General features: G+C 33.6%; 1 protein-coding gene and 1 long non-coding RNA gene across 2 annotated transcripts; both read right to left on the bottom strand.

Annotated features, from left to right (window-relative positions):
• Window positions 1-402: 402 nt before the first annotated feature.
• Window positions 403-20,730, bottom strand: LOC123670483. The gene is made up of 3 exons (XR_006745915.1): window positions 20,720-20,730; window positions 9,481-9,483; window positions 403-631 (listed from the first exon to the last, which is right to left on the bottom strand). It is a non-coding gene; the product is annotated as an uncharacterized LOC123670483 (long non-coding RNA).
• Window positions 20,582-22,639, bottom strand: LOC123654668 (repetitive organellar protein-like). The gene has a single exon (XM_045590562.1). It carries the CDS (start codon window positions 22,403-22,405, stop codon window positions 20,582-20,584), a length of 1,824 nt encoding a protein of 607 aa, XP_045446518.1. The 5' UTR covers window positions 22,406-22,639.
• Window positions 22,640-27,916: the final 5,277 nt, after the last annotated feature.

Here is a 27,916-nt window from a genome sequence, read left to right as displayed (position 1 = left end):
TATAATATTTATGTAACTTTAAATAGCGACCTAGCTGCAGTTCAGGTCTGGGCTAAATCTTTTGGGTTGTTGGTCAATCCTGCTAAATCACAAGCTATTATTATTGGAAATAGTCGATTGAGAAGCAGGCTTGACTGGGGATTGGTTCCTAAAATCTCATACTCTGGGGTTCCGATTCCTTACTGTGATAAAGTTAGGAATTTAGGGCTCATTATGGACTGCAATTTATCTTGGGCAGCTCATGTCAGCGAAGTCAGCAGAAGAATATACTTCACATTCCACTCTCTCAAGCGTCTCCAATATTTTCTTCCATTTCACACCAAAATTATGCTTGCACAAACCCTTCTATTACCTATCCTTGATTATGCTGATGTATGCTATCTGGATGTGACTGAGGAGCTACTTAGAATGTTAGAGCGTCTCCAAAATCTTGCCATAAGATTCATTTTTGGCCTGCGAAAATTTGATCGCATCTCTCACTTTCGTGCTCAGTTAAAATGGCTCCCCATTCGTCTTCGGCGTGATATGCACATCCTGTCCACCCTCTTCAATATCCTTCATGATCCTAATGCTCCGTTGTATCTTCAATCCCGATTTCACCTCCTGCCCTCTCCTACTCGTTCCAGGCGCCCTGGCAGAGAAGCTATGTTAGATATACCGAAATGTAACACAAAATTTAAGTTAGATTCATTTACGGTACGCGCCTCCTTACTATGGAACAATCTCCCAAGTGACATCAGAACTAGTCCTTCCCTTGTTTCCTTTAAATATAAATTAAAGAAACACTTGTTTTCACTAGCAAATGTGTAATCATCTATAGAATATGTATGTATTTATGTATGTATTGTAGTGAGTTTGTATATGTTTATGTATGTGTACAAGTGTATTTTTGTATTTTGGTATGTATCTATACATGTATTTGTTAGTATGTAGTATATTATATATATATTTGTATATGTGTATGTGTATGTGTGTATGTATGTGTATATGTATGTGTATGTGTGTACGTATATGTATATATGTATGTATATATATATATATATATTTGAATATATATGTATAGATTTATCAAATTTATTATGTTTTCTTTTTTCACGTTTTTTTTTTCTTGTTCTTAGTAAATTCTCTTGCACTGTTTGCCTCGCTATATTAAACACTTACTCATGACCATGGGTTGACTGGAAGAAATCTCTTTCAGAGATAAGTCCACCTTTGCCATAAATATTATTCTTATGTTGTTTTTACATGTATTTTTTGAGTGCAATAAAGTATAAGTAAATTCACTATATTATTTATATAAGTATTTATTGTAATCTATGTATCTATTATATATTAAGCGGGTGGAGTGACATCCAGTCACATAATAATAATAAAGTAAATAAACGTTCAGATGACCCGTCATGCTAGTTACTTTTGTATAAAAGCTCACTCATAACAATTTTAAGTGAATTTCAAACAAAAATGTTCAAAGTAAGAATCGACCCCTACTCTTTGATAGCGAGTTGTGATTTTTTTCACGTTTATTTTTTCATACTATTTTTCCCTGATTGGGCTTTGGACTATTACACTTTCTTTGAGCTTTGAAATGTTAATATTTTCCAGCGATTACCATCCGAACTCGAGTGCAGAAATAACTAACGGGAATAAATATATTTTTTATGTGTGTACATTTTTATTTTTCACTTTTTATTTCAAAAGGAATTTATTCAAATTAATATTATAAATAGTCTTAGTAAAACCTGTTTATATACTTTTGAAACGAAGTTCTTTATGTGGCGGTACCCTAGCCGGCAAAAAACGTCCGTAACGTTAAAAAAAGGCGTAAGATTTTTATGTGTAGTCATGTATGATAGCTATACAACGTCTAATGAATAGTCTATGTGATGACTGTTATTATTATTGTAGTTTACTATTATTATTATATCATTCAATAATTATTATACAATTGTGAATAAAATAAAGGTTTTAAGATAATTTTGTAAAGTAGTTTTTTTGATTTTTATCGATAAAAAAAATTAAAAATCATAATAAAAAATGTATACCCGAATAATTATTTTCTTTCTACCTCGAATAGAACTTGAAATTAATATTTTATAATTAGGAACTTCGTTCCTATCTGGTGTCCTACGAGACCGCGCGGTTTTTTTCGTTCTTTTCTGGTACTACATCGATCCAGTCAAACTATGCGTAGCATTAGGTTTTAAGAGTAATCAAAGTTGTAGATGGTAATATAAAGAACAATGCTTGAATAACTCAAAAAGCGCCCATTCAATTTCAATCCAATTTAAATGATTCCACGCGACGAGTATGATACTTATCAACGACAAGTGTGGTCTTTCAATTAAAAAGATCATTACAATTGGTACATTAAGTAAAAAATTATGCGGTAACGACACACCTAAAAACTAAAGTCGATATGAGAACATCTTCCTTCCTTTAAAATTGGTTAAAAATAAAAGTTATTTTCAAATACAAGCGACATAACATTTGAGGGATCAAGGGCGGACAAATAAAAAGCGTAAGAATTCTAGATGTTTCCATTCGCGATGTCCACGGGTCGAGAAGTCTAAATTTAGCTCCGAAATGCCGCGGAAAGGCCTCGGCTCCCCTTGTCCCGGCTAACACAGTTATCGGGGGACACTGTCGTGTGACAGGTATATGAAGTATTAGAAGCGGCGATTTTTGTTACGCATATTTAATTACTGTGCTCCACAGGTTTATCCGTTAATTTAAGGAATGAAAGAGCCTTTAGCCTTCCTCGGTGAATGGAATAGAAAAATGTATTTTGAGCTCAGGACGATCAAAAATTAACGATAAAAAGTTTATGCTAATTGTATCGGAAGTGTACTAATACTAGTTATTGAAAACGAAATAAACAATGGCAAAGTTAGTGAAGTGAATGGTTGAACGATTTTATGTACATATAATAGCTGTCTCGCGGTTCCACACGCGGTAATTTGAAAAAGAAAATAAGCTATGGCCTCCATCGGTACGTGGGCTATCTGATGCAAAAAAAATCAATTCGTACCAGTAGTGACTGAGATTAGCGCGTTTACACAAACTTACTTTTCACCTTTATAATAGTAGTAGTAGTAGATATTAATTGGGTTATGGCGCTATTGATTATTATGCGATTTTTAATCTGCTGCAGTTGAATTTGAAGAAGCCGTCATTTAGTTATGACTTCATAGTTTTTAAAAGTTTATGAATAACTGAGCTAGGGCTCAGTAGGAAATTAGTTGCTCAAAATATTAAGTAGTCTGATTGGGGTATTAGCTCGACCTTTTAAAAGATCACGCAGATGTCTTGAAAGCAATAGTATTTAGTTGCGATCTTCTGTAAAGTCAAGGTACCTTCTTTTCCAGTCGGGCTGCTCCAGATTTTGAGCAGGATCATTTCTGATATAACCAACCTCAGTTATTAATAAAAAAAATTACACTAACTTTCGTTTAAAAGCTAGTTACACTATAATTTCCACAGATAACATTATATTTGGAACAGAGTCCTCTATACTCGTAATAGTCGAGAAAATATTTATAGAAAAAAAAGACGGTTTTTTTTAAACGCCACATCTGTAAATTCTAAGCATCAGCTGACCGCTAACTAGATGATGATTGCAAGGGGGCGCATAATGGCGATGCCGTCGACAAACGCGTGGATAATAAAGTAGGACGTAAAAAATAACACTCTTGACATTCTCGAAGCGACATTCGCGTTCTGATTTTTTACGCAATAACCGCTTTTTAGATTTTACGGTATTTTGTAGACCAAGTTGTTTGAATCTTGTTTTTGTTGATCTACATCTGTTTTAATTTTCTTTATGCGCATTATTTCACCAACAATAGAAATTGGTCACGATAAATTTCAAAAACTGTCAAAATAATTTGCATCAGCTGCAACTGATTTTATTTCTACCACAAAAATAACTTCCAGATAACCGGACCTTGGGCAAAGAAAAAGCTAAGAAAAATTTAGCTGAAGGACACAGCAGGAAATATCCTTGAGCAGTCCGACTGGGGAAGTACCTCGACGTTTCAGAAAAACACAGCTAAATAATACTGCTTTCAAGCAGTGTTGTAGTCGTGTGGTGAGTAAGTTGATAGGAATTCTGGGAGGGATTGGGGTAGGGTTAGCAACGCGCTTTCGATGCTTGTGGTGTTGTAGGAGTCTATAACCTGCGGTAATCACTTACTATCAGGTGAGCCGTACGTTTGTTTGCCGTTATAGTTGTAAAAAAATATCAGACATATTAACACAAAAGTTTTTACTTAAAAACTCTAGAAGAAAAACTTACAATAACAATAAAAAAAGCTAAAATAACAAATTCCTGAAAAAACCCCAATTCCTGAAAAAATATCTCTACAGATATTACAACAGACATTTAAATAAATAAAATGCTATCACGCCAAGCGAAAACCTGTGGAATATTAATTTAGGGTATGTTAGCTGAAAAACGGCTGACGTAAATTTTGCTTAGTCTAAGGCGGAATCGTCCTAATTTGGCTCAAAGCCAGCCAATGGCAGGTGGGTATAATCAAATTTTCTATGTAATATGAGGGTAAGCCAACAGGAAATCCCGTAATACATTCATTTCGAATGAATTAATTTGTATTCTTCAATAGGAAAAAGATTTTTTTTGTTATTTTATTTGGAAAAAAAAACAGCGTTTTAATTCGTATATACATAAAATTTAACATAATATTAACAGTAATAATGCCAATAATAAGTTTTCCTATCTATACATCATAGTACTGTAACAAAAGGGCAGTATTGAAAGCAGACATTATAATTTTGTTTGCTAGCAAACGAAAAAAAAAATCTGACTTCAATTACACCGACAACGTAAGTAGACGAAAAAAAAAATAGTAATAACAAATACACTAGTCACTACGATTTTCGAAGATTCCCCTCGATTTCTCTTGGATTCCATCATCAGGTACTGGTTTCCGAATCATGGTACCACCCTTGGGATATCTATCTCCTTTCCAAAAAAAAAAGAATTATAAAAATCAGTTCATAAACGACGAGCTTATTCCCGAACTAATATAATATATATATATATACGGTCGAATTGAATAACCTCCTCCTTTGTTGAAGACGGTTAAAAAATTACTTGAAAAACAAAACAAAATGAAAGTTAATAGAATCGTAACATAAAAAAAAACATGACCTATGACATTAAACATTACAGACCAACACAAGACGCAGAATAAGTACAGTGAGTCCAAACGTACAAAAAATAGCGAACACATTCAGAGATATAAATAAATAAATAAATATCTTCACAGTACAAACACTGTCGTCTGTTCCTAAAGTAAGCAACTTAATGCTTGTGTTATAGGTAACGGCCGACTGGTATAGCTACATATATATTTTTTTCGATAAACATACATATAAATACTACATAATTATATAAATAAATACATATTACACCCAGACTCGGGGTGGGAATCGAACCCACAACCCCCGGAGAAGAAAGCAGGGTCAATACAAACTGCGCCAACGGGCTAGTAATAACTTGTATCCTAATACTTTTATTTCGCTTATAATTGCTTATGAAAATCGGTACTTAATTTTTTAAAAGTTCCATTAAACTATTTTTAAGTGAGGTTTTGAATTTACAAATATATCTATGTTCTTTCACATCTCATTGAATAGACGCGGCAGTCTAGACTAGTGTTACCCGAAATTTATGCCCATCTGATCGACACGGTGCCGTGAAATTATCGGGTTTACGGCACAATTATCGTACACCAAAAAAAAAAATCAAATTCTAGTTTTATTTTTTTGTCACTAGGTCGGCAAACAAGCGTACGGCTCACCTGATGGTAAGCGATTACCGTAGATTATAGACACCTGCAACACCAGAAGCATCGCAAGCGCGTTGCCGACCCAATCCCTAATCCCCCCAGGAGCTCTGGTCACCTTATTCACCAACAGGAACACAATAATGCTTGAAAACAATATTATTTTGCTGTGATCTTCTGTAAGGTCGAGGTACTACCCCAGTCGATCTGCTCCATATTTTGAGCAGGAAATTCCTGCTGTGCCCTACCTCAGTTAAGTTACCTAGTTTTTAAGTAAATGACATTGAACAACCGTTCACATTACAGTCGGCCAAAAAAAGGTCGTTTTTTTAAATTCATAATTTGCGGTGAAATCGTTAAGTTTTAGTATTTCGATAGGACATACAGAATTATCGTACAAACAAAGGAGTGGTGTATGTCGGGTACGAAGCTTGGGTGCACAATATGATATTGGACTTACAAGCTCGGGTGAATACAAGTGGCCATAGATTATGACATAAAAAAAAGAAAGACTAAGTATTTTGCGACGTTCCTCCAGTGTCAGAATGTTATTTTGGCGGCAATCTTTAGAATAAGATAGGCAAGGTTGTCGACTTCGGTAAAGAATGAGTTTGATAAAAAAAAATTTGGACCCTTTAAATATATCAATGTTATATGGGATGTTTAATGGGGACCATCTGGTCTGGTCAAGGACACGCATACTCGAGGACACTTAACATAAAAAAAGTAAACAGTTACAATCGCATTTCTATAATGAAAAGGCCTACGTACGCGTAGAACGGATATGGGAGAAGAGTTGGAACTCGACTTGACTAAGATGAAAGAATAATAGAAACCCGTATACAAGTGTTGTATCTACTGGTGATGTTTAAACAAATAAATGGATTTCTTTTGCAAAAGTACCGTTTGTTTTTTTTTTAAATCGAAAGGTGGTACGTGACATGCGGTTCCACTTAAATTTAATTGGGAATAAGTAATTTTCGAGTCAAATAATGCGTATTTACTTCACAATTTCTTTGTCTGCTTTATTATTTACATGTCGATGTAATTGAAGTCCGTTTTTTTAGTTTGCGAGCAAACACTACTATGGACCCCTGTGTAACGTATCGCATTAGTTTTATATCACACCGATATACAAACTTTGCTCACAAAGATAGAACACAATATAATCAATTTAACACTCTAATTGTAGCTCATTCATTTACAGCGCGAGCTAAAACCCCGTCTTTGAACTTTTTATTTGAACAGGTGACTAATTTTAACAATACTTTAGAAAGTTGCACACTTTCATGTTGAATAACACTTCTTAACTTTCTCTCTTTCATGAGTTAAAATGTTGCTTAAATATATTGGTTCATTATCTGTTGCAATTGTCTGAGAATAAATTCAGTTTATATAAAAAAAAATAACGTGTGGCACTCGGGGACTGCCGCGGTAAAGCTATTGCATAGCATTTTGTATCAAATTATGCAATTATAATTATTTATTTATTTATTTATGCAGTATTTCTTTTTCTTTGATATTAATTCAAGTTACACTTTTTGAGCGTGGTGACCGATAAGAAAACAATTTTTTTTTCTTTTATTAAATAAATAAAAAGTTAATATTGTTTAAAATATTTTTATTATTTTACAATACATGTGGGTTTTATTATCTTACAGTAGCTGTTGGTTATTCAGGAATATTTATCATTGAAACTATAGGTTTATGATAACTGAAATAAGAAACATAAGTTTGCGACTTAACGCACGCACACAACGCCGTGTCGAAGACTGCCGAACTGAAACGACGTTAGACGATGCACGGCCTTCGAGCCACACCTCCGTGCCCGGCGGAGTGGGGAGCGTGAGGTTTTTTTCGTTACGGAATTTCTGGATTCGGTCCCCGCGCTCAAGGCCCGCGATAGAAGTTATGCAATAGCTTAAAAATATATATATCGGAAGCTTATTACTCGGTGTAGGATTACATAAATGATACGATATTGACGACGCGTTGGCGCAGCGGTCATAGCACCGGCTGTTGCGCTGGCGGTCGCGGGTTCGATTCTCGCTCACGATAGACATTTGTATCGGCCATATTATAGATTTTTGTCGTGGTCCGGGCATTGTGCTTGTGTATTGTACGTGTTTCTATTAATATTTTTATAATATTTATAATAGCGTTTATTGTTATTATAAAGATGTGTGGACTTAATGACACCGTATTTCATGCAAGATGTTACTAATTTTAGTATTAAAACACGGTTTATTTTTTAAAAGATTAACTGCGGAGTTTCTTTCTGGTTCTTCTCTGCAGAATCTATATTCCGAATCGGTGGCAGGCCTCGCTCTTCATGTAGGTGAAGTGTCGGAGTTTAATCGACCACGTTACGCTGTTCCATTGCGCGTTGGCATATACATTATACATTGTATGTGCAATTTTTTAATATATTTATGATCGATTGTAAATTTCGTGCTAGAACCGCGAAGAGCTTCTGAAGTATTAGTTTATCACAATAAACGTTGTGTTTAGAGGTTTTATGACGAGTAGATGTAGGTAATTAAATTTATTTGATCTCAAGGGGGCAGAAAAAATAATCAATTTCGATAAAAACACAGCGCTTTCGTAGGAAGCCTGGCTACCTTACTCACCACAGGATCCTATCACTACTAGAGTTCGACGTTTTATTATATTATGGTGTAAGAAGCTTTCGACTTTAAAAATACTGATACATACAACTCTATAAAAAAATATTTCAAACGAGGTCAAGTGATTCTGTAAATTGTCTTAAATATTAGTACAAAAATATAGTTAATGACATTATATTAATTAACTAAAAACGTGACTTCGTCCGCGTGGAATTTAACAATATTTTTCAGTTCTCAGAGTTATAAAATAAATAAATTTCTAAAATAAAAGTAGCCTAAGTTACTCCTTGTTACATTAGCTATCTGTCAGTGAATGTCCCATCAAAATTGGTTCAGCCGTTTCACAGATTAGCCGGAACAAATCGCCCATGACTATTAAAAACGTCGGATGTGAAAAACAGCAACTTTACAGGAGAGCGATTCAAAGTGTAAAAGGCGTGTATCTTTTTACTCATTTTAAGCAGGATCATGAAATTTTAGAGTAATGCTGTACAGGCTATTTATATTTTGAATAATATTATTACTAGCCGGTATTTAATGTGTAAATATGAGAAAAGTCACTTGTTACATTTTTAACGGGTTAAGACTAATACTGATTTGTCAGAAGTACCACAACCGACATTGTTGCTTGTACGAAATTGACGATTGCTTGTCGGAAATGCCATTTACGTCATTGTTCATTGTTAGTATTTATAACAAATGTATGTCGTATGTAAATATGACTAAAAAACAAACACCAAAAATTTAAAAAAGTGAATGTATTTATTTAGAAATAACAAAGAAAAGTTTGTTGAATAAAGGAAATCGTCAAAATAAATACAAAATGTTTCTTTTGACTTAAATAACTCAACCACCCTCTCACCCTAGCCCTCTTCTCGGGGGTGTCGTAAGAGGCGACTAAGGGATAACACAGTTCCACTACCGCCTTGGAACTAACAAAGCCGACCGATGGCGGGATAACCATCCAACTGCTGCTGGCTTTGAAATACACAGGCCGAAGACGGGCAGCAGCGTCTTCGGTGCGACAAATCCAGCCCTGCGGTCACCAACTCCCTGCCCAGCGTGGTGACTATGGGCAAAACACACGAGTTCACGCCATTTTTGGCGTGAACTTATGGAGGCCTGTGTCCAGTAGTGGACTGTAAAGGCTGTAATGATGACTTAGTAGTTATTGAGGTAAGGCACAGCAAGAAATATCCTGCTCAAAATATGGAGCAGCCCGAATGGGGAAGTACCTCGACCTTACAGAAGATCAAAGCTAAATAACGCTGCTTTCAAGCAGTTTTGTGTTCCTGTTAGTGAGTAGGTTGCAGACGTCTTTAAGCTACGGTAATCGCTTACCACCAAGTGAGCCTTACGCTTGTTGGGTGATCTAGTTATATATAAAAAAAAATTGAGTTCACTCATCTTGAAAAGTTCTCGGTATTAGAAACTCAATAGGAAATAATAATAATAAAACAGTTAAAATTAACTATTTTATATGTTTGGGTGTTATATTTGGTACTAAAGATATTTTAAGTCATCTGCATAACCTCAAAGAACTTCAAATGTAATATATCCGACATTTAATTAATAAAAAAAAAAGTTAAAAACGTCGGATATGGTACTACCGACATTGAATCCATTTGATAAACCGATAAACAACGTCAGATGTGGTACTAATGACATTTAACTCATATTGAAAAAAAATTAACAACGTCGGATATGGTACTAACGACATTTAACTCCTTTCAAAAACCGGTTAACAAAGTTGGATGAGGTACATCCTACAATTTTAAATTACTTATTGTAAATGGCTCGTGTAATTTCTATTATCTATCATTAAATTTGCAATAGTATTAAACTATGAACTTTATTGTTAGAAATCGTAAAAGTAATATAATAAGTAAAAATTAATACCTGTTTCTCACTAGGTTTTGCTTTACTCAAAATGTTTTCATCGGCATTTTTACTTCTATTACTATGTTTCTCTTTACAACGTCCAGTAGTTAGTTCGATTAAACGTGCTTATCTACTAGACATTGTGAAAGTTGGTATAAAGTAAAGGATTAACAATAAAATGTCCTAAAAACAAGTGTCAAAGCAACATCAGTTAATTCCGCTAACATAGTCTGAAGTGGGAGATCGTGCGCATTCACGCGCTCCTGTGCACCGCTAACAACGTTGGTAGTTATCATCTGACATTGTTAGCGAGCTAGCCAGGTAATATCCGACATTTTTAAATTAAGTAATTCAAAAACTATGCATAAAATAAAAAATTTCTCTTCAGCTGATGATAGACTTGGTCATTTGGGAACGTTTTATGAAATAAACAAAAAAGTGCGATTTTGCAGTTCCGACTATGTTAATAGTCACTAGCGAAATATATAGACAGACAGACAGACATACAGACAAAAATTATAAAAAATGTTATTTTGGTATATGTAGCGTGTATAAATTCATATGCATTTAGTAACAAGCGGTTATTTTTATATTACAAACATACACTCCAGTTTTATTTATTTGTATAGATAATTACGGTATAAAAATGTTTTAATAAAACTAAATAATTAAAATCACTAAAGCTTAATTACTTGACTGCAATTATTAAAAGCGATGCGGTACAAATGGCGGTGTGAATTGTCGTCAATTTGGAGTATCGCCAGTATGAAGCATAGTCGTGGATAGCGGAATTTATTCGACTTGTAGTTTATGACAACTAGAATGCACTACGCTTCGATATCACACGGTTATAGGCCAAATGGTTGGTGGATGGGAAAAAGAAAAAATATTTTTATTATTTATATTGCTTTTTACCTTTCTACAGAAAAATTGATGTAGCGAGTAATTAGTCAGTCAAAACGTTAAAACTTGGTATTTTTATAAACGACATCGTCCATACAAAATGTAATACTTAGGTAAGCCTGTAAAGGTCAGCTCAGTCATTGTAACACGCTTAAGATATTTAATTACAATATATAAAAGGTTCGTAGCAATTGTAATGAAAAAAATATTTGCTTAAATAAATTGACAGGCGTGAAACATTTTTTTAGCCTAAAATTATAATAAAGAAAAATGTATTATATACGATCGTTTGGAGTCAAAAATAATAATTAAATTAAGGTATAAAAACTTCATCACTAAAAATCTCTCACTATAAAAATTATATTCATTTCGTACATGTGTTCATAATGATTGACTGTGCAGATTAACTTCACGTAGGTGTGTTTGTAAGTGTGAATAACAGTACTGTGTAAGTTACACGATCTGACAATTTTAATGTATTATAACATGTTATTCATCATTACAGCCTATACAGTCCACTGCTGGACATAGGCCTCCACAAGTTTACGCCAAAAATAACGTGAACTCATGTGTTTTGCCCATAGTCACCACGCTGGGCAGGCGGGTTGGTGACCGATGTAACATGTTATTACATTTGTCATAATAATGATAGTTAGATACGGAAGAAAGTACAGTCGTTTTTTTTAATTTTTTAGAATATTTTGTAGAAAAAAAAAAACGAAAGTTTAAGTAAAGTAAGTATCAAGTAAAGTCAGGCTTGTAATCTATTTATACTAATTTACCAAATTATTTTTCGATTATCTATAGAGAAAAAAAAAACAAAGCAAAAGTAACTATTCAAATTCGACTAATGTCAATGACATTTTGAGGTTAAGTTAGAATACATCAGTCTTTCCTCTTTCTTGTACATACATATGGATTACACATCGTTATTTATTTATAACCTAACAATCAGTTATTAAAACACGATATTTATTACATATTGTTATATAATTATTTATACTAATGGTCATAAATAATTAATTTTCATTATAACTTTGAATATTATTAAGGTTCTGTTGGCATTCTGCACTCCTTCTCTATATAAACTATAAGTATGCGAAATTTCATATTCCTCCGTCCACGCAATTTTCGTAAAAAAGGGGTACAAATTTTTTGCTTCAAGTACAGTAATATACAGATTAATTTTAGCCTTTTGTGTCAGTATTTATCACATCACAAAATCCAATCTATTATCTACATAAAAAAAAAAAAAAAAAAAACGAAACTTATTTTTTAACCGACTTCAAAAAAGGAGGAGGTTACTCAATTCGACCGTATATATATTTATGTATGTTCTGGGGTAACTTCGTCGTTTATGAACCGATTTTGATAATTTTTTTTTGTTGCAAAGGAGATATCCTAAGTGTATTGTTGCAAAGGAGATATCCTAAGTGTAGTACCATGATAAGAAAACCAGGATCTGATGATGGGATCCCAGAGAAATCGAGGGAAACTTTCGAAAATCCGCATAAGTTTTTACTAGGTGTACCGATTTTGATGATTTTTAATTTAATCGAAAGCCGATATTCATCATGTGGTCAAATTTAAATTCCATCGAGATCTGATTACAACTTTTAGAGTAATCTTTGATAATGCGTATTTACTTGACTATTTTTTCGTCTACCTACGTTGTATTACTTGTCGATGTAATTGAAGTCGGTTTTTTTTTCGTTTGCCAGTAAACAAAATTATATTTTATCACTTCTTTGTAGTTAAACTCAAGTTGATATTATTAAACCAAAACTTTAATTTAAAATAAGACTAAAAAGACGAGGTGCAAGCACAAAAGATCCATTAGAGCCATAGTGCATTCGCGGTTACCCCGCGGGCCGCGCCACAAAGATAAGAAGTCTTTCCAGGTAGCATTGTGCTATGTAAGGATTTGAAAGTCGCGTGCAGACTTAGCGTATCCAGAGTAGTGACGAAAACATTTGTTTTTCTTTTTATACCAATACAATATCATTTTACAATATACTATAGCAAACGTGCCCTATTTATTTATTTATTTATTTAAATTCTTCATTGTACAATAAATACACTAATACAAGCGTGTACAAAAGGCGGGCTTAACGCTAATGCATTTTCTACCAGCCAACCTTGATATTTGCAATATAATTTGTATAGTGTGTAGGTGCACAATAAAAAAAAAAAAAAAATATATAACATTATATATCATAACATAATACTAATAGTATTATATAATAAAATAATATAATATACAGTGCCCTAGTACGTAGTCTACCTCGTGATAGAAGTTACCATAGCCTGGATGCCTATAATATCAGCAACTTATTTTCGACATAATCTTCAGGAGTTTTGCCTACTTTAATGGGTTAGGTTTGGGTTAGGTTTGGTTTAGGTTTGGGTTAGGTTTGGGTTAGGTTTGATACTGGTATTATTACCATAGGAACACAACATTATTATATAAAGCAGCTATTTAGCTGTAATTTACTTTTGGGTTAAGATGCTTTCCTAAGTCAGACTGCTCTACATTTTGAGCGAAGTATTCTCTGTTACACTTGCTGCACCGTCTGCTGAATGTAGTGCCCATGTTTTGGTAAATGATTAAAAGCAATGTACTTATAAAAATGGCATTTATAAAACGGGTAGCGATTGTAGCGAGAGTAGACTGAAACAAATTACATTGTGCTATCTATATCTATACATATAATAAAATGGTAGGAAAGTCAGTAACAACGTGTAATCTAACGACGCATATTTGAATGTTGTTGTTATTATGTTAATAACCATGCTATATAAGCCAGCTTCACACTATAAAAATCACGCAATATAAGTAACTAAGCCGATAAACATAATTAAATGAATATAAGTAGACAAGACAATTTTAAAGCAGCGCCATCTATGAGATTTTTCTGTAGAAATGAAATCTAAAGAAGAAATGGGTAAATGAATGTTATTTAAAAGGTATAGTCGTAGGTATTTTTGGTGCTGTATAGCGTTCACGCAGACGACGTCGCGGGCAGCAGCTAGTATACATATAAAGGCACAATTTAGCTTGCAAAATAATACGTGCGTTAATAATGCACGTTCAATAATATGACATACTCGTATTACGAATAGACGAATAGATAGAACAGTAGAATACTTTTCGATTTTTAAACTTTGCATATTTCAGCAACAAGCGTGAATCAGCTCCCATATTATTTTTAGTACGAAAAAGTTTTTGCCGTTAAAATAGGCTTTCGTATCATGTCGGTTAAGTTCAAGATCTACATTGGGGACACGTAGTCTGCACATGACGTGAGAATGCCGTCGAGAGTTGTGTAAGCATTTCGAGCTAAGATTGTGGTCGTTTTGTTCAATGAAGTGTATTTGGTAGGTGCATAATATTTTTCTGTTCATTCTTTCTTAAAGTTAACGGCTTCTAACGACGTATAAATACTTCCCATTGGAAAAGTTTAAGGGTAGAAATTTTATTACGAATAAAAATTTATTCGGACCGTTCCACTTTGAAAAAATATAAAACATAAATTTGGGATATTTTCAGCCCGTCTATAACACTACTCAGCAAAATTAAACACAAAAGCCTTTTTGGTAGACGGACAAAATAATATCGAAAGGAATATCTAAAAGGGAAATTATCACAAATATGATTTTTTCGTTCGCTAAACTACTTTTGTGATTTATTGGGATCGACTCGTGTCATCCGGGATAATCTTAGGATTTTTATGAGAACAAATTATGGTGGAATAGAGAATCTTCCTCATATACTCTTAATCTCGCAAACATAATTATTTTATGGCAGTTAAGGCTCAGAGTTGATGGTGGGATTATCGTGCCAGACGCTGCAGGGGACTGTGATGGGGGAAAGTTCTGGAAATACAATTGTATTTACGTTTATTTTTTTTTTATTACTTCTTATTACTTTTTTAAATATAGTGTCTAGTTATGCATTTTATAATGATTAATATTTTGGCCATTTTTATACATTATATTGTAACATACTATTGTATTATAACGCTGTTGGATTACCTAATAAAACAAAATAAAATAAAAATAAGTATTGTCGTCTATCGAGATATGCTCAAAAATTTGACTGAAATAGTAAGGCAGGCATCATTTAAGAATGATTAAAACAATTACGTTTGACCTGCGAAATCAAAGAAATGTGCAATTGTAATATAGTCATCACTTCATCGTCATCACTTCAGCCTATCGCAGTCCACTGCTGGACATAGGCCTGCACAAGTTCGCGCCAAAAATGGCGAGAACTCATGCGTTTTGCCCATAGTCACCACACTGGCCAGGCGGGTTGGTGAGCGCAGGGCTGGCTTCGTCGCACCGAAGACGCTGCTACGAGTCTTTGGCCCATGTATTTCAATGTCAGCACTTGGATGGTTATCTCGCCATTTGTCGGCATTTTGAATTCCATGGTGGTAGTGAAACTGTGCTATACCTTAGTCGCCTCTTACGACACCCACAGGATGAGGGGGGGTGGCTATATTCTTTAATGCCGTAACCACACAGCAGTGAATATAGTAGTGGTGTCATAGTCATATGCTGTGGTTATAAAATGCATCTATGTCTACCGTCGCGGTTATACAACAGTCGCGAAAGATGTGACTTAAGTTTCATCATCATCATCATCATTTCAGCCTATCACAGTCCAATGCTGGTCATAGGCCTCCAAAAGTTCACGTTTAAAATAACGTGAACTCATGTGTTTTGCCCATAGACTACGCTGGGCAGGCGGGTTGGCGAACGCAGGGCAAGTGTCCTCTAATATATGTCAACTAAGGAGATCGCACTGATTAACTATGAAGTGCTAACTCCCCGTAAGCTCTTAGATCAGAGGTTTTCACCACCTCAAATGCCGATAACATATAACTTTTATACGTTTATATTTACACTTCTTCGAGTCGCAGTATAATATATCGCCTACTAACTACCTCACTCAACAACGCATTGTTCTTTACAGAAAGAATTTTTAAAAATGAAATTATTATTTCATATACAAATGATGTACAAAAGAACAAACCCTTCAGCTTTGTAGTACTTGATTGAGATGTATGTAAGTATAATTCTTAAGGCAAAACAAAGGACGAAAATATTTTGTATCAGAAACAAAGGTAATGGCAAATTTTTTGTATCTTATTCACCTTTCGACCCGACCGGATTTTGGAACTTAGATTCTGGCTGGGTCTACATTCTAAATCCAGTCACATTTGAGTCTTCAATTTTACCTTTCACAAACGATTCGCATTATGATAATTGACTTTTGATCGATGCGATAACGGTGTATTTCTATATGAATAACTAGCTGACCCTTAAACTTTTTTTTCCATATATGTTATTAATTCCCCCTATAACTTAGGGTTTGAAAAATAGATTTCGATCGATTCTCAGACCTACCCGATATGTACACAAAATTTCATAAAAATCGGTCCAGCCGTTTCCGAGAAGTATGTTAACTAACCCATTTTTAATATCATATCAAAAATTGACCGTTCAAGCGGGGATCGAACCTGCATCTCCGACTTACCGTGTCGGTGCTTTAGCGAATTAAGCTATGGAACGATATAACCGCTAGATCGAAATTTTTGATATGATGATTTTATATTCGGTCTAAGCGACTATATATTAACTAACACTGTGACACGAGAATTTTATATATGAGATATAAAGAATAATAAAACATAATATGTAATAACTATAGTATTCTAATGACTGATTATTAGGTTATAAATAAATAACAGTATATACATATGTACACTGACAGTATAAAAAGTTAAATTTATTATTCAATTGGAAACAAACAAAATATCTCAAATGTACTTATTCGATTTTAAAGTATATTTCACTATGAGAATTATAGGTTATCATTGAGCGACACAGGCTATATTTTACTTATGAAAACAGAGAAGTCAAAATGTGCAGTTCACGTGGTTAAAGTGGCAACGGGAAGAAAAAATATACATACTTTTGTACATACAAATAACTTTTACCCGCGGCTTCGCTCGTATTGATTTTTTTTAGAAAAGTTTCCTATATTACTTCTAATAACTCCAAGAATATGTGTACAAAGTTTCGCGATGATCGGTTAAGTAGTTTAAATAGAAATAAACTTACATTCACATTTATAATGTTACTAGCTGACCCCGCAAACGTTTCTTTGCCATATATGTTATTAACCCGCTTATTCCCCCCCCCCCCATATAAGTTAGGGGTATGAAAAACAGATGTTGGCCGATTCTCAGACCTACCCGATATGCCCACAAAATTTTATTAATATCGGTCGAGCCGTTTAGGAGGAGTTCAATGTTTAACACCATGACACGAGAATTTTATATATTAGAAGTAGGGATTTGATTTTCAGAACTAACATGTCGGGTCTCATTTGAAACATTGTAAAGGTTACAGTAAAGAACAAATCGAGATAAATAATTATTTGTAAAAGCACATAAATAAATGATGAGGCTGTTTCTTATTCCGTAATGATGATTGACAAGGGTTGGCTATATTATTAACTAGGGATGGGTAGCTTGTTTAATTAGCATTAATACGCAATTAAAGCACTTCAGGCGAAAATCTTGTAATTAAATTAATGAAATCAATGTCATGTAAATACGTTCTCGCTTCAGCCTGTAATACCCCACTACTGGGCATAGGCCTCTTTCCCCATGTAGGAGAGAATCAGAGCTTAATCCACCAAACGCTGCTCCAATGCGGGTTGGTGGATATATTCCTTACTACGAGTAACGATCGCTATCAGGTGTACATGATAACAACCAGGACCGACGGCTTAACGTGCTCTCCGAGGTACGGTGGGCAGACCCACAAGGACTGCACAAACACCCGGACCACGGCAAACACCTGTAGGGCCAATACAAATGTTTGTCATAAAAACGTTGCTATACCGATAAATATCCCGTTGCTTTGAGATAAATCTGTTCAATCCCGGTTTTCTGCAATCCTCATCGAGCCACAGCTACACCAGCAATCTTACGTAGATCGTCGGTCCAACGGGTCGGAGGACGTTTCACACTTTTTTTTTCGTAATTTTATGTGTTTGTATGTGTTTATTTTTTGTTCTATTATAGCTCGATATAATAATGTGATATCCACACGGGATGTTTTATCACAGCTAGTCCGAGGAAAATAGGACAGTTAAATTCATCAAGACAAAGAAATTTTATAACAGTTTTATCTCAAAACAAAATTGTAAATTATATAAAATCCTATCTCGTCGTAATTACGTAGCAAGGGGTGCTTTTAAATTTCCTTAAGCCGATTTTTATTCCAAACGTCTTAATCAAGATAGATATGAAGAGTTTCCGTAATTTAATTTATCTGCTACGTGGTATAATTGAATTAATATTCAAGTAATGAAAAAAGGAAATTAAATGCTGTCGAGATTGTTTAACCCTCCATAAATAAAATTAAAATATAATTATATTGTTTTCTAATGTTTACGAAAGTATTACTCATTATAATGAGACGATTTTTTCGGATTTTACCAAGGTTGCTGTAAAGTATCCGAAACGTTGGACATATAAAGAAGTTAATAAGCCGCGATAAAATTATTATAAATATGATTTTAAGGAAGAGAAAGACGAGGTGACGAGGTGAAACTTTGACTAGGGCGAAACTCAACAATATTAATCTTATGCTGTAAGCTTTGATAGCGCGATTTAACGGAGGTTATATTGTAATATACCCAAAAATTGTATGATAACAAATGTCTACGTTGTTTTGATTTCCCAAAAATAAGTTGGATTTTAACCTTGAACTATACATGATTAAGTCTTGACGTCTATTATGAAGAGGTAGCGTAAAATTTTCATTAAAGTCAACGACTAGATGCGATACCGATTTTTATTTTATAAAACTGTTATTTTAACTCATAAATATCAAGACATTACTCTTGGTAAGGGATGTTGTTCGTAGTGGAGTAAGCATTGCAGATTAAATTCCAATTCTTTTCCTATAAGGGTGCCTTAGGTATTTGGTGACTGTTTCAGTAAATTTTATTTCAACGTTTTAAATTATTAACAATATATCAGTGATATTGTTAAGGCATATCTGAAATCTCATTTAGTATGCAAATCGGAACATTAGCAAGGATTAGAGAAGCGACGCGGAATGGGCACAAATGTTTTAAGGGTTCTGGATAGTATCGAATAAATCGCTTTATTATGCAAAACTAATTCGGATAATATATCTGTAAGATGAGATTTCGTGGTAAGACCAGACCTAATATGAGCTTGGGTGAGAGTATTGTTTATTAAATTGAATTATGAAAATCTGACTAAGTCGCTTTCATTGGGGCTTAGGTCTTAAATGTCCGGTAGGATATAGCCATATAGCATTCCCTGATGTATCAGGGTAAATGTAGACACATAAAAAATACAAGTTTATAGAAATTGAGACAAAATTCTGTAATAGGCAAAACTTAAACGAAGTGTCCAATACTTTGTTTATAGATGTCAGAATAAATATTACATAAAAAGGTTCGGTTTTCGGTGAAATTGATAGTGAAATTCCCAAATAAAAAGATTTCAAATGTACGGCTTGAAAAGACATACACAACGAATCAAAATGTCCAGCGCATGACAATATTCACACAACGTTCCATTTGTCTGGAGGTAATAAGTCATTTCTGAAACAATGCAGAATCGATTTAGAGCCATTCCACAAATAAAACCGTTTTACCACTTTCGCACATTGGAAGAAATAGCTGTTGGAAAATTGTTAACGCGTACTAAAAGGTTTTTTGCACGTATATATTGTACCAGACCCAGTTGTATATTAACGATTGTCTGGTCGTTGTTTCGCATTGAGATTTTTTATTTCGGAATGATGAAACAAATTGATCTTTGACTTGGAAAAATTTGATGATTTTTCTAAACGATAATTTAGTACCAGTCTTAGAGCGAATTGCTGATCTGCTAATTAATTTACTAAAGACACAATGTAGACATATTTGTCACGCTTAAACCGTATTTATATGGCTGTAATCCCAACCTAAAACTTGCAATGATTCAGGCTTTGTTGGCTGTATTTTATTAGATTGTTGAGTAATATTTCATTATTATTATGACAGAGTCACGGGAGCAATTCGCGTATAGTAAGTCTTATGAAATTTTTCATTAGATGCAAATACTATATACATTATGTGACGGTTATGACATAAAGTTAATGTTCGTATCAAAGTATCAATAAGAAAAAAAAATATAGTATTTTCTAATTTTATAAGTTACAAATAATAACAAGAACAAGTTAATGACCCAAATTAATTAACTGATTAATCACTTTAAAAAATTCCAATAAAGGAAGGAAGCTGAAATTAAGAAAGTTAGATTACTTTTTATTAAAGTCACCGCCAGTGTCCCTTTGAGGAATGTACAATTTCTCAAACATTTCACCCAACTTCTGGCTATCAAGGCAATACTCATTTACCACACTCTCTTCGCCAAAAGATTTACCACTGACGATGACACTACCGACCTTATTACTTTGAAATATGGTCGGAATTTCAGTCTCACGATTTGCGTTGTTATCCCTTGTTTGACTATGCGTAGCTTTGTTCGTTAATTGGCTTGGACATGTAGCTTGCGCGCTATTAGTGTACATACCTTCATTCCGTGCACCGCAAACTGCTTGTATTATCGATTCTAACGCCATTTGTTCCCGAATTCTGCATTGAACGGCCGTCGATTGTACATTAGCAATAATTTCCTTGTATTTGCTTTCTAATTTGGTCAAAGCAGAATCAAGTTCAGTTTGATGTTCATTAGACATTTCGTATATTACTTGAGCCCTTTGTCTCATTAATTCCAGATGAAAAGAGCATTCGATTAAATGTTTTTCTTTTTGTAAATTAGCTAGCTTTATGTCGTACGCCTTAAAATATTTTAGTTTAGATTTTTCCGTTTTATTTAATCGTTTTTCTAACTCTTCCGCTTTTCGTTTTAAATTTTCTGTATCGGAATCTTTACTTGGGAATTTTGAGTTATTAAGCAATGTTAATTCGTGTTTTTTATGTTCTTCAATACATTTACTTAATTTTTCTATTTCAATGGTTTTAGATAAAATAATTTTATCTTTTTCGGAAATTATGTCATCCTTCTCTGTGATAATTTGTTCTATTTCTTTTGAATTATTTGTTTGGATTTCTTTTATGGCTTTTTCGTATTCCTGCTTGAGATCTTCTAATTTATTTTCATAGTAAGCTTTCATTTCTTCACGTATACTCGTTTTTATATTTATAATTTCTATCTTATGCTTGGCTCCTAAGTCTTCAAAGTCATGTGTTTTCATATAGTTAAAGTTATCTAGTTTATCTTGCAAATTAGTTATTTTATCGAGAAGAGTATTTCTCGCTTCCGTAATTTCTTGTAATTTACATTTTAATGCAGTTGTGCTATCTCGTGACATTGCATGAGTACTTGTTGCATGACTAACCTTCAAAATGTCGTCACGAGAGCGACTGAGTTCTTTTCTCATCCTCAATTCTTCCTTTAAAGTATTAAGTTCATTTAATAACATAAAATTATCTCTTTTAATTTCCCGAAGCTTCATCACAACATTATTAGTCTTTGCTTTTAAATTACAATTATCATATGTATTTTCAACGTTTTCTTTACTTTTAAGGTCAGACGTTTCCGTAGTAAAATTATAGCACATTATTTTCTGTTTATGTACAGCTTGAGGTATATTGTATGTCATTGAATTAATAGATTTATTACTTTTTACTGATATTTGGTATCTAATGCTATCAGTCTTAAAATCACTATCACCAGAGAGCAATATGGTAGAGTATGAAGGCTTTTCGTTCTTGAAAACCATTTCTGTATGATCATTCTCCAAATCAACTATATTATATTCTAATTCAGACGAAATTTCATCACTATTTTCATCATCGACTAACGGACACAAATCATCAGCTGATGGTTCCTTGACAAAAGGTTCTTCAAGAACACCTTTAGCTAATTGGTAGCACATAGCAAAAATGTATTTATTACGTAATAATTTTTCATGATCTTTACATTTTGAAAGTCTTTGTATCCAAGCACTGCAAATTTCAATAACATCTTGGTCAAGTAACTGACCTAAATATGGTCGAATTATTTCTAAATACCGTTTATATTCTGTATCTAAATATTGTCCATCGTTTTCTTCCATTTCAGAAATTTATCCAAAATATGAGTTTTCAAAAGAATTGACAAAACTCATGTCATAAGTCAGTCATAAGTTTTGTCAATAAAAACACAAACACCAAAAAAAAGGTAAAAAACCAAGAAGTTTTATTACTGTAGTCTGATAGATAAGGCTATCAAAATCAAGCTTAAAAAACCTTAGAATATGTTTCTCAAATCGACACTTATATTAAATCAATGAACCATTGACTCGTTCTATGGACATCAAAATGAATAAAAATGCATAAAAAATTACAGAGTAAAAAGATATATTACCGACAGTATAAATCACGGTTAAGTTCTTTATTACGTGACTTGGGAAATGGAATACAGTAAAATTTATTCTTAAATTCAGCTTAAGACTTATCTTCGGATAGTGTGAAATAAAAATCTAGAAAATATCTTGAAAGCATGTCTATGATGGGAGGTGAATTTGCTTTTAGATTCAGTTACTGTAAGGAGCTCAGGAGCTTACTCTGGACGACGGCAACGACTTCATACCATGTAATCGGATTTAGAAAAACTTAATGCACAAAACAATTTTCTTTATAACTAACGGTATAATTTTTTTTCATTTCATTGTAGCACATACTCTTGCAATGAAAACTGTTGAAAATAATATTTTCAAAAAGCGAAATTGTATTTTTACATCGTCTATATTATTCAAAAATAAAATTAGTGAATCTTAAAAGAATATGGCTACGTTATAGCTCTTCGGTATTAGATAATATTTGATGGGCTATTTAAATAAAACTCTTAAATAAACGATATTTACTTTACTGAGTCTAGCTGAATGAAATGTTCTATTTTAACCCCTTTTAAAATTTTAGAGCATCAAACCAATATTAAATATTGCTATCATATTTTTACAGGCGCTAAAATAGTGTGCTGTGTATTTAATATTATTGATTACACGCTTTAATCAAAATGCCATTATGATTAATGTCCAATCGACAACGTAAGCTCTATTAACAATGTATTCTCTACAAAGAGGTTTGCAACCGACGTCGTGAAATAGGCTATAAAGATAAAATAACTTTACACATTCATTTACCATAAAAATAATCTTATTCGTATCTTTATAACTATCCGAAGCTAGCGAGAATCGATCTTATCTTTTAAGAATTAAGGACTATTTTATAATGGAAGTTGAAACTTTACTTGTTCCAGAGTGACTGTTAACATCAAAATGCTTAAATGCAATTTGTATCAATAAGTACTATGTTGTAAGGATAAAATACATCTATTGAGTTTTGTATTTATGTACAGACATACAATTATCTTTCAGACACACATGTTATGTGTGTTTCCGGCGAGACATTGGAGGAATTCTTTAGTGCCGCTTATTTATTAATTACCAAAAGTAATACGTCAAACGCGAACACGTTTGTAATATTAATATTATATTACAAACGTGTACTTATAAATTAATAAATTAATTACACCAAATATTTATGTATTTTATCTTTGGATGATATTTATTTTTATATATATATAACTAGGTCGGCAACCAAGTGTACGGCTCACCCGATGGTACTCGTAAGTGATTACTGTAGCTTATAGACGCCTGCAACACCAAAAGCATCGCAAACGTGTTGCCGACCCGATCCTCAATCTCCCCCAGGAGCTCTGGTAACTTTACTCACCAACAACAACACAATACTGCTTGAAAACAGTTTTATTTAGCCGTGAGCATCTGTAAGGTCGAGGTACTACCACAGTCGGGCTGCTCTATATTTTGAGCAGGAAATTCCTGCTGTGTCTACCTCAGTTGATATATCCTTTTGATTTCAACGTTTATTTTATTTAGTACGTTTATGTTAATATACATTTATGAAGAAATTCAAAGCATTTAACCGGTTAAGGCGGACACAATTTTAATTGTTTTCAGCCATCATTGACGAAGTGTTTCGTCAATCGACATGTTTATGGTTACAAGTACAGTTTAGTCTATTGCAGTCCACTGCTGGACATAGGCTTTCCCAAGTTCGCGCCAGACATACCGGCTTAGTTTAGGAGATTAGCTCGGCCATAAAAAAAAGCGTTTTAGTATCGTGTTAATAACTATATGCAATTGAAAAAACACAGTTATTTTAAAATCACAGACAGACATATCAAATTTATTTATATGTATAGACTTGGAAATTCTTTAAATTCTATTCAATTCTGTTTCAGACAGACATAGTTAACATTTGCGACAACTCTTGTATCGCACGTATTCAGCAAGTGCTCATTTACTGGCATAAAAAAAACGCGTAAAAATTTCCCTCTCGAATACTTAAAAATCTTGATGTTCCTCTAGTTTTTAAGAAGCGATCAGCTCGTTCACTTTATTACGAAGTTTAACATCTATTGCTTACTATCATCTCGCTGGCTGCTATACATAAAATGTATTCAATTAAATTTTGAATCTTATCTCTATTATAATAGAGTTACTTTTAGCAGGAGTTCCTGGATAAGTCCATTAAAATCATTAAGCTTCGTATTCGGAGAACTAATTGAGTGGAATAGCGTAACATAACTAGTAATGTACGTCATTTATCCAGTCCGAAATGGACGGGCGATATGAGATTTCTATTTGTTCTTGTGCTTGAATGTGTTAATCTCTTTTGAGTTATGGTAATATACTTGTAAAATGAATATTTGGTAGTGATTTTGAGTCACAAAATTTTGCATCAAGTGCTTCGAGGCAAGAAATTGTTATTCGATATGTACGATTTTTATTTTTGTGTTACCCACAATTAGGAATTCTAAACATTTTTGAATATCATATCAAAAATTGACCGCTCCATCCCGCTGGAGCGGTCAATTTTTGATATGATATTCAAAAATGTTTGTTATTCGATGTTTTCATTTTTTAATTTATAATACACACACTAGCATATAAGCGTTACATTATACTATACAACGTGTCTTAAGCTACCATAGTTAATTATTTACGTGTAAACAGAAAAAAAATTCACACATAAAAGAATATTAGTGAAAATTTAGCACAGGTCAATAAACTTACACATTTCATACAGAACGTTATTGATTTTAAGGTAATAATAATAAAATTGTTAGCAAATGAAAAACAATAGAAACAGGAGCGCCGTAGGAAACGGATACTAAAAGCCGTAATATTTACTGTTAGAACTTTCGCGAAACCCAAACATCGTATTGTTATGGGACAGCGACCAATAAAGCTGAGCCGTCTTTATCAATACTGGAGCGTACAGGAGACGAGATGCTAGCGATAATTATTTTATACTTAGCCTTTTTGTAAGCTTTTATAGTAGTAACAGTCGCAATACAATGACTCAAGTGTGATTAAATATCATCTACGATCGATAGATACTGACTTAACTTATAAAGAACTAAGAGTGTATATGATCATGTACATTACCAAGTTGGCAAGCAAACACGATTCTCCCGATGGTAAGCAGTTGTCGTAACTGCAATGGCTGCAAAACCAGCAGAATTTTATTGAAGTATGTTGCAGTAGGAAATATTTGTTATGAGTGAGGTAGCCAGAGATCCTGGGAAGGGTCGGTGGTAGGGTAGACTCTTACTATGCTCATAGCGTTTCAGATATCCATACGTTACTTTTTAGGTTAAATTACTGTTTGTACTGCATCTAGTATCAAGCGTAGTGAGAAATAAAGAACAAAAAGAAGAAAAAGACGGTTGTGTTTTAGACTACATGACTGAGATAAATAAATCTTCTGCCAGCGCTGTGTTAGAGATAAACAAAATGTACCTGGCTATGAAAGAAAGAGAGAAAGAAAATGTGTGCTCGCACCTCCCTCTCTTGATCCGTTCAACTCGCTCGATCACATTTTTCGTAACGCTATTGTCACGCATTCATCAGCCTACTCTCCAAGTCAAGCGTATGTAAAGAAGAGAAATAAGCACTTTTAATTTTTTTGTCAATACTCTTATTCTCTGTTAAGTACGAACGAGTATATAAAAATATAAAAAGAAAACAGACGTCTTACCGTGGTCCAGTTACTTGATTAAAACCTTTGTTCTATGTTTTTGTTTGTGCCCCTTTGCTGTTTTAGAGCGTCGGAATTGAATATTGTATTGCAAGTTGAATGAAATACGAGTTTATATTTTATTTTATTATTTATTTTCCTTATTTAGTTTATTGCTCCATGGACCCTTAGGTTTTGTTATTGTTTCGGAATAAGCTATCGTTGTATTTTTAAGACTATCCGTACCTTTTGTAAAATTTTAAATTTAAAGTGTCTTCACATGTTTTTGTATTTACCTCAACACACATCACTACTAAAGCACAAAGTTCATATTTGAAAACAAAATAGCATGTTCATAAGTGGCGTTTTTCAGATTTTCTAAATTGGTTTTGCCTTTCGTCGTTCCCTGCTAGACATAGGTTTCACCAAGTTCATTCAAATATCAAGCTTGTCTGTAATCCGCGTCTAGTTTCCTATTTTTTATTGCGCAGATTATCAGCCAAGCGTACCAGGTAGTAATTCATTATGACAATACTTTGATATTCTGTCGAGACTTGGTCACTTCGGGACACAAGTGCTCCAACAGCCATTGCTCGAGCAAACTTTCGGTTCCAATTCCCTTATTCTAAAAATATTTAAATCTTGGTAAATGGTTTCCAAACTATTTATTATTTCTTTGATGGCTTTGACTTTACTTAGAAGGGAGCGTAAGTAATAATACAATGGAATGGAAGTTTGTCCACATTAATTAGAGCAGTTGATTTGAAACCAAGAAACTTTTAACAAAATTCCATGAGAGTAAGGATTAAAGCCGACAGGGAATAGGCCCATTTCAGCACAGTTTAGACAGAAGTTCATAAAATATACTGGATATCTATAACGTAAACCCAAATACTAGAAATTTGTACATCATTGTTATGGCGTAACACTTCCGCATAACTTGTTCAAAACACCTAGCAACACCTGATTGAACGTTACAAAATAGTGTGACTAATAATCAATGAACGATAATCAGCAATTGATGCCACGTTATTATACCAACCGTCACATAGTACTACGTAGGATTTACTCTGTAACGCAGTTCAGTTAAGTTAGTAGGTAGAGTGAGTTGAACTGTGTCGATAAATGAAAAAAAATATCTATGACACGCACAAATGGTTTTCTGTTATCCAGGGAAGCATCTTAACCCTTGTGTCATGGGTAACAGCTAACTGATACCTATAGATATTTTTTTTCTCCATAATTATACGGTTTAAAAAATACCTAAATATACCCAGGCTGGGTACCAGGGCAGGAATCCAACCTGCAACAGAAAAAAACTCTGTAGCAGAAAGTAGGGTCAATGCAAACGTCACTAACGGGCTAGTCGAAATGAAAATGATACCGATAGTGATGGTTTGAACGTTCTTCGGTCATTGCGAATTCTCCAAAGTTTAAGCAAGATATTAAGTAAGCTCTACACGCTCCACAGCATCTGTAAGAAATGAGTGCGTATTTTAAAAATATTGTAATACAAAATCAAATACCTATAAGCCGACTTT

Source organism: Melitaea cinxia, chromosome 1 (assembly GCF_905220565.1).
Source record: "Melitaea cinxia chromosome 1, ilMelCinx1.1, whole genome shotgun sequence".
In the NCBI taxonomy this organism is placed as follows: domain Eukaryota; kingdom Metazoa; phylum Arthropoda; class Insecta; order Lepidoptera; family Nymphalidae; genus Melitaea; species Melitaea cinxia.
The sequence above is the reverse complement of the archived record's forward strand: the minus strand, read 5'-3'. Positions and strand labels throughout refer to the sequence as shown.

Excerpts from the sequence above, each read along its gene's own strand:
- LOC123654668 (XM_045590562.1), bottom strand. The coding sequence starts at position 22,405 with ATGGAAGAAAACGATGGACAATATTTAGATACAGAATATAAACGGTAT.